Genomic DNA, 8,903 nt, shown 5'->3' on the forward strand with positions numbered 1-8,903 from the left:
GACAGTCATTGTACGTACTCTAACCCGTGCATGACTTGTGAATACTCTACCTCATCTGACCCTGAGATAAAGGGATTTTGAGAATTTGTTATGGAATTTTGAGGGTCAAATGGGAAAAGGTTGACCCTTAACTTGAGCTAACCTAGATGGAAGTCAAATAAACTAACTGACGGGCATATATGAACAATACACGTATAAGTAGCCCTAACAAATAGACATTGAGTTTAACCTGATGTAGCCTAGCCTAGTACACTTTCCTGCACAATACGCAACGTGGCAGATGTATTTTACAACACAACCAGTTCTAAAAAAGGAATGAACAGCTTAAAAGCGAAACGTAGCTGTCAGAAGTAATCACACAACCAATATGACCTGAGATATGGGGTTTATTACACTGTGTCCTAATCTTATGTAACTGACCTCGCCAGTCCAATCAAGTGCCAGGACTTTCTCATTAATCCAGACCTGGCATTCTTCAGTGACTCAATTTCTGGCTCCGTTACTATGACAGTAGGGAGGGAGAATGCCGTAGCTGGTTCAAAATCAGTCAGGATTTAATATAAGAGGCTATACTTCCTGCACTCTCAGTCTAACCTGGTGTAATGGCTGTTCATAACCCGATCTTAATTGGACCAACAGTCTTCGGAGTCAACAGTTGTGGTTAGAGCGAGAAGGCTAACCCACTTGTGTTATCAATATGTGATGCGCTTTTATTACAGACCACACACCACATACCACTTCCTGCTTCTACTCAGGGCTCGATAGGCTTTTCTCATTAATAATAGTAATGTCTCTTTGTTTCTCTATCTCTTATTTTTACATCATGAGAAAAACTAAACAAACTGTGTCTTAAACCAGGTAAATGAACAGGTAAAGTAACAGTAAAAAATAAAGACAGACAAGATAGCTGTGGAATTAATTGATAAACATGCTATTTTGTTCCATTAGCGAACTCCCATTTGTTTCAACCCCATACAGTGTAAGCATAGAGGAGATTGTCTCAGATGTTGGCGGGGGGTGGCTTTGTAAAGCCAAACTCCAGTCATGTCATGTTTATCTTTTGCCTGAAATCCCCAAGCTCTGCATGCACCATTTCCGTTGCATCCCCATTTCATCTTTTGTGTAGAGATGGGAAAGGGGTTGAGAGAGGGGGGGGGGGGGGGGGGGGTTGAGAGTGAGAGAGAATTAGAGAGAGAGAGAGAGAGAGAGAGAGAGAGAGAGAGACAGCTGTTCCTTGTATGGTTCAGGAAGCAGGATTTAAAGTATGGCTTTAGGGTTATTTTGGGATGGATGGGACACAGCAGTGAAGACAGGAAACACAGCTGAAGCCAAGGGATCTGGGGGGGGCACAGTCCTTGTTATTCCCCTGGAAGGGGGGTGTAGGGGTAGGGGGTCGGTGTAAGAGACATTGTTGTTGTTGACAGACTTTTTAAAAGTTAACTTCCTGAATGTCCCTCTCTCCTCGTCACTCCACTCCCCCTCCTCCCTTCTCGCCCGGGGGGCTTGGCATTGACAACATGTGACAAGAGGAATCTAGGACCTATCGAGCAGCGGGAGTTCCAGACAGACAATAGGGCTGTCACTTACCTTTTCCCCTCTTCCGCTGAAAGGGAGGCCCTGAACAATGGCTCCCCCTCAGCTGGAGGTCGCAGTGTCTCTTTTTGGGAACACTCCCAGCCAACAAGAGGCATTCATCACTATAGAAACCCTACCTTGACCCCTCACCACTCTCCTTTCTCTTTTACTGCATTCTAGAGAGGTATATGCATGTTCCCCCTTTCTCTCTATCTCCCTCTCTTTCTTTGATGATCATTTTAAAAAAGTTATGTTGTTGCCATGTTTAGGCTTCCATTCCTTTAAAGTTCAACTCTTACCACAAACAATGAAGCAAACCAAGTAGTGGTGGAGCGAACTTGTACTCTCTGTAAGTGGCTAAGGGTACACTTTATGTCAATCAAATGGTTATAAGGATATTTCTTTACGGAGGCCTGAACTACTATGTATGAACATCCCAGCTTTACATGGGCCCTGCTAGGGAGAGGGGGATGGGAGGACTGGCTTTGAATATTGGATGAAGTATGCAGGGAAGGAAACGAGTCAGGACAGAATGATAGTGTGTGGGCTGTATTGAAGGAGGGAAGGGTAGTATTTGCAGACGATCCATATCAATGAATCAATCGCTGTATAGGTTCAATGTAGTTGAACAAGAAAATTATAATCTGAAGGGTGTTCCTGCAGAAACAAGTAGTGTCCTGTTCATCTGTAATTCCACAAGAGGGCACTACTTTTCACATAATCACAAATTGAGGTGGATAATATAAAATGCAGCCTAAAGTGAATGTCAGTTGTAAATTTAATACACCCAAAAATGGAGGTAAACAAGGTCTAAACACAGTCATAGAGGTACAATCAACACAAACATTGTGTACAGTACCAGGTTCTTAATTCCAGTAAATCATTAACATAACAAACTAGAATGTAGGGAAACAAGTACTGCATCGTGAGTAGGAATGATCATCCCATTCCCAGAGATGATCTGACTGCCACTTCCCATGCTTTTCCCTCTCTGACGTAGATTTGCTTCCTGTATCTCCCATGCTTTGATACAGCTGAAACATTTACAAGGCATTTGAGAGTTCAAGAGAGTGCCTTTGGAAATGCATGATGCCCCTCCATGTTGCCTCATTCAGAAATGGCCTACTCACACTATCGAATTCCACCCTACATGCATAATCACCTCCTCATTTGCTTTACTATTCTTAATCTGAAATTGCTGTCCAATTACAACTTCTGCAAATGGCCCAAGTGAAAACCAGGGCTTTTCTTACAACCTATATGGTCCTCTCCTCTGACAATAGCACAGTAATAAGCATATTAAAATAGATTGATAATAGCCTACCCTACACCTTCTCTATTATCAATAGTTTCAATTGCAATAACCATTGGAAACAGAAAAATATAGTATATTGTTTTGCAAGAAAGTATACTTTTAGAACTGGATTCAGTGCTACTACACACGATTTGAACAAATGCTGCCTATCAAGCTGCAGACCTGATATTCCTTCAATTAACGTAGTCTGGGCTATGTTAGAACGTTTTGCAATGCCTGAAGTTTTGTCACTGGGAATGTGGCCCGTCCCTTTGCAGTTGGGAACAGTTTGATAGCACAAGGGTGTGAATGCGAGCCCTGTAGCTACAGCCAATGAGCTGGGACCGGATACAAGATATCCTCTGAAACAGCAACTGCTTTGTCCTCCCTCACTTCCATATGACGCCATTTACAGCATAAACCCGACCTCTTCTCCGGAAAGAGGAAAAAACAAGACGAGAAAAACTTGAAAGCACCTCGGCGTGTAAGGCAGCCAAACATTCAACAATTACATCGAGTATTTTTTTCGAACTCCAGCTTACGTCGGAGTGCAACAAACTCAACGGATTCAAAAGTATCGAGTGCGCATTTTCACTTTTCTAATTTACTAAAAAAGTGGAGAGCCAGCAAGCCCTTAGTGATTGATTCGTTTTTGGCAGTATTTCGCCTCGGGTACTCTCGCAGTGGCTATGTTTTTGATCTCTTAAAATTGGAATCTGGAAATATTGTTTGTAGCTACTTTATCGTTGCACTGGATCGTGTGCACTTTCAGATTTAGGAATTTAATACAACAAACGGGGCTGAAGTGGTGCGAACACGGTGAGTTCGTGAAAACAAGTTTGTACTATTTCAACAACAATGTAGCCTAACTATGGCCGTTACAATGTTTAAAAGTTGTAACATAAGCGTAGCCTTAACAATTCTGCATTGTTGCATGCTCTCGGACTAGGGAGTTCCAACTGCCGACCCGCATTGACTTTCCCCATCCTCTCTCCAACCTTCCCCGTGCAATCCCAGCATTTTCTCATCTGAATAGGCCTACAGCTCCTTGCTCTAAAAAGTAGGGTTTTAGTTTCCCCCCTTCTGATTAATGTTCTAGACATCACCCTCTTATTCAAAAATGGATAGCCTGTCAGTAGATAATACATTTTGACTAGATCGATTAAGTAAATACAAATCTGTGAACGGTAGCCTACACATGAACACAGATTTAGCGCAGTTTAACAGTTTTTGTTTTATATTCAGAACAACAAAAATAGAGGGCTCTCTTACATTATAGAAGAAACGTGGAATGATAAAAGTCAATATTTTTGTATTGATGTTTGGGTGGGGCTATTGGTGTTTAAGTTAGGCTATTTCATAATAGGAAATTAGGGATTTTACTCTTCTGACTCGCCAAGTCCATTTGCCTATCAAATGCCCATCTCAAATGTCATGATAGTTGGGCTCATCCGCTGCCTCACACACACACAGACACGCGCGTCATGCACACCATGATTTATTAGGCTAATAATTGCCTCCAGAGTGAAATAAAACAATCTTTAGAAATGTTCAATTATGAGTCCCTCGAAACTAGCAATCATTTGTTTTTCACTCATTTGGAAATGGTGGCAACACATCTAAAGTCTCTGACTTCTAGTTATGGGACATGTGAGGATGCAAGTATGTGCATGATGACATGTTTGAGTGCCTCAACTTTTGTTGAAGTTGTAGACTAGGCCTGTCTCAGCATTGCCTTGTGTTCTCTTCCTTGCATGCTCTTTATATTCCCTGTTTATATCTCATGTAATGGAAATAGTCGGTATGTACCTAAATCCTCCAATCAGAGTGGCCTAACATGCCTACTGTCAATTTCCCAACATACAGAAACATAATCAATCCACTGACTGTTTTATTATGTTAAATCTTTCTTTTTGTTCTCCTGTCATGTGAAATGGTAAACAAATGGTGAAATGTTGCCTTAGAGGTACTGTTAGGTATATATTTGGTTGTTGTTACCTATCGCATCCTTTTAACACCAAACAGAAAGTGCCTAGGGTTAGGGGATATGATTGTAATTGAAATTGGGCATATGCTTACACTTTTACATTGGAACAGTAATTCCTAATGTAAGGTGTTGATTTGTCAAGCAAAACAACTCCAGTCGGTAGCTAGACAACCCATGTTGCCAAACCCTTATCTCTTCAATGCAAATTTCAGTGGTGTGTGTGTGTAGAGTTGAGATTTGCATATCGTATGTATTTGCCCACACAGTTGTATCATCAGTTATGATTTACATAGGGTCGTTTCTACTCAAATGTCACCTTGTCGTCTCATATATATATTTGCCTGTCTTTCTCTCCAGGACTTCAGATGTGTTCAATGCCAGCCGGAGGGGTCCTTCTTCAGAGCCAAGATGGAGACCAGTACTCAAAATGGCAGTGGTGGCGGAGGGTCGGCCGGCTTGCTGCGTGCTCTGCGTGACAGCGGGAGGCTACACCGGCCTCACCATGCCCAGGAAGGGCAGCCCGATCCTGGGGTAAACCCCGGCCAGCAGGCCCCTGTGCTCTCGCTGGACCAGATCAGGATCACCGGGAGCAGTAATGAGTACACAGAGGGACCAACGGTGGGACCCATTGTGGTCCCTAGGCCCCCTGGCTCGTTGCCCACCCAGCAGAAGAACGACCTAGGCCTGGAGACCAACGAGCAACTGGAGCCCCAGGACCCCAGGCCCAACCAGAGGAACTTACTCCCCCAACTTCAACAACATCCCCAGCCCACACACTCCACAGTCCCCCTTATGGATGCCCCATCTCTTTCTTCTAGCACAGAGGGCTCCAGAAACAGCCCGAGGACCAGTACAGGCAGCACGTCTTCCGTGCAGAGGCTCCTGAATAGCCCGGAGATTAGCGAACAGATAATCAGGACCCAGCCCATAAGTGTGGAGCTTAAACAGGAGGAATTGAAGCCCCTGGCGAGTATGGCTGGAGGGGCGGTGGTGGTCACGGTGCCCGGTTGCGGTGCCCCCACCGTTAGGGAGGGGCTGCTGGGTAAACACGCCTACCGCTGTGAGGACTGTGGCCGGTGCAAGTGCCAGGAGTGCATGTGCCCGCGTGCCCTGCCCTCCTGCTGGATGTGCGGCCGGCGGTGTGTGTGCTCGGCGCAGAACGCGGTGGACTACGGGACTTGCGTGTGCTGCGTCAAGGGCCTGTTCTATCACTGCTCCAGTGACGACGAGGATACATGCGCCGACAAGCCCTTCTCCTGCAGCCAGTCGCACTGCTGCGTGCGCTGGTCGGCCATGGGCCTCCTTTCCCTGTTCCTACCCTGTCTCCTGTGCTACCTCCCAGCTAAAGGGTGTCTCGCCGCGTGCCAGAGCTGCTATGACCGCGTCAAGCGACCGGGGTGCCGGTGTAAGAACACTAACGTTGTCCACTGTAAGAGCGTTGACTGTAAGCCAACGTAAAGGGAAAGTACCTTGGGTGTTGTGGAGAATTGATGGGGGTTTGACAACTTTGGGCGACTGAAACGATCACCTCATCACGTTTTGGCCCAGTAGTCAGAAGTTGATTGGGGGATTGGCTAAGCTGAGCTGTTTGACATGGTTTGTGTCGTTTGTTTTCAGCTATGGTTGTTAATACTGGCTGCTTGATCACCAAGTGCCCTGATTTTGTACTGTTTTAATCGAAGTCCAGAATGTTAGCCCTTTTGACATTTAATACAACTGATATGCTATGGACAGACTCTCCTGACTAACTTGTTTGTGAATAGTAATCGCAAAAGTATGTAAATTAGCAAATGACCTCCTCAGAGATTTTTTATTTTTGTATATATAATATTTCAACTGTGAAAAGCATTCTGCCAAACCAGAGGCACCTTGATGATAGATCCATATATATTATATAATACAATGTTTAATGTTGTACATTCATGGGAATGTATATCAATCATTTTTGATGTTTGCCTTACAAGAGAAGGACATTTACACATCTTATCCCTTCAACTCTACTTGTAAATTGTACAGTGACCCTATAAGAAAATCTTTATTTTCTATTTTCAACATTGTTTTAGTGGAAAGAATATTTATTTGAAGTTTTATTATTTTATAAAGAAAATATTTATTTTGAGAAGCATCTTAAAAAAACATCAGCCTGTTCAAGTACTCTGATGTTGTTGCAAGTTAGGGTGGCTAGGGTGTCAAATTGGATGCATATGTTCGCTATGAAATAGAAAAATATATTAACGTTTGAAATTAAAACCCTGCTGTTTTTGTCAGTTTTTGTGTGTGCATGCCCAGTATCTTCAAGCTCTTGTCAGGGTAATGTTTTATGATATCAGATTGGGACACTATCTTTTATTGTCTTGGAATTGTCTCGGCAGGGACTGATATTCCAATGCACACTTTGCCAGCTTGACATTATGGCTTCACTGCCCAAATCCAATCCTTTGGAATCTATGTAATAACCCAAAATGCTACACTGTCAGAGTCAGAGAAACTGACACTTTACATTTAGACTTTTCAGTTCTAGATGGATTAAAAAGCAGAACAATAAGGCTATATGGATTTGAATCAGAACTCATTTATGTATCTTCATGTAGGAGAGGAGAATGTTGACTAAACTCAAGATCTCCCACCCATCTACTCACTTTAGTTCAGTAGAATGTTTGAGAGAAGTCTGATTAGCCTCCTCTTCTGAGGTATGTAGCTAGGGGGTTAGAGCAGAGCAGTAACTCACTAACCCATCTGTGTTTCCTGTGTGCCAGATGGTAGGGAGGAACACACAGCCACATGGTCTTAGCCCCACATGTTCCACAGCTTCAAACTCAAAACTTCAGAGACCAAGAATGAGGATTTCTCACTTGACCAAGTAGCATCACTAGCTATGTTTCCATTAACTTGTCCAGTGATTTTATTTTTTTTAGTCGACATTTACAGTTTGCCAAGAAAATAAATGTGACTATTGCATGCTACGGCGCGTTTCCATTGAACTATCTTGAACTAGCTGGGCTTAATGACATATCACCTAAAAAACACTTTTTCGCCAAAAACCTAGTGTCGAATTAATAAACTGGTTGAACTGTTTCCATTTAGGTAAATTGCGCATTAGGCCCAATAAATTGGCGACAGTCTAGCCTATGCCCTCCCACCTATCGGTTTCATATCTCAGGTAGCCTGCGAAAGCCTTGATAGAATGCAATAATTGACTAATATTTGCCATATAATTGGACGGTAAAATTTGCATCCAGCCAACCAGAAAAGCAAGGCAAAGCAATTAATGCATTCTTGAAAGTCAGAACAATCCTTGTCATGCAAAGAAACATGATTTTTTAAAAATTTTTATTGTTGAAAAATGTATTTCGCAAGCAGTAAGCGTTTAGAATTAAATGTGGAGTGGAGCTTTATAGTTACGTGATGACCTTAAAAATGATCATAATGTATTCTAAAAACCGTTTTCCATCATTTGTCGCAATAAAGAGTACTTATGTAAATGTGATATTTCAGTTATTTTCTTATTTGCAAACATTTCTAAAAAAAACAGTTTTTGCTTTGTCATTATAGGGTATTGTGTGTAGATTGATGGGGGACAAAAACAAAATGTGGAAAAAGTGTAGAGGTCTGAATACTTTTCGAATGAACTTACTTTAGTAACTGAATTATCTTTAACCAAGAGAGATTGTTGGAAATAATCTAGTTTACCATAACTAACAAAACGCAGACATTTTCACTTCTTAGTCAAACTCCAAACCCCTACACTGTTCTTGATTCCAATTTCCTATTTTGGACAGCCAGACTAGACTGGATCATTTCCCCAAACTGATTAGAGCTATGAAATAAGGAACTCAAATAAGGAACTCATACTGAACGAGTTCACCTCCAAGGGAAACATCTGGCTTTCGTTGGATCATTTAACTGGGGCTGTGAACTGTGGCTCTGCATTGGGAGGGCCATCGTTTGTAGCTGTGGGAACACATTATTTGGTTGTCCTCTCATTCAGGGTAGCCTAGTGGTTAGAGCGTTGGACTAGTAACCGGAAGGTTGCAAGTTCAAACCCCC

The 8,903-nt window shown here is 42.7% G+C and overlaps 1 protein-coding gene across 1 annotated transcript; it reads left to right on the forward strand.

Moving 5' to 3' along the window:
• The first annotated feature begins 3,116 nt into the window (after positions 1 to 3,116).
• LOC110527444 (protein sprouty homolog 2) lies at positions 3,117 to 8,338 on the forward strand. The gene is made up of 2 exons (XM_021608713.3): positions 3,117 to 3,688; positions 5,214 to 8,338. The coding sequence occupies exon 2, from the start codon at positions 5,265 to 5,267 to the stop codon at positions 6,312 to 6,314; it is 1,050 nt and encodes a 349-aa protein (XP_021464388.2). The 5' UTR covers positions 3,117 to 3,688; positions 5,214 to 5,264; the 3' UTR covers positions 6,315 to 8,338.
• Positions 8,339 to 8,903: the final 565 nt, after the last annotated feature.

This window comes from Oncorhynchus mykiss, chromosome 7, assembly GCF_057628025.1.
Source record: "Oncorhynchus mykiss isolate SJ-2025 chromosome 7, ASM5762802v1, whole genome shotgun sequence".
Lineage (NCBI taxonomy): Eukaryota > Metazoa > Chordata > Actinopteri > Salmoniformes > Salmonidae > Oncorhynchus > Oncorhynchus mykiss.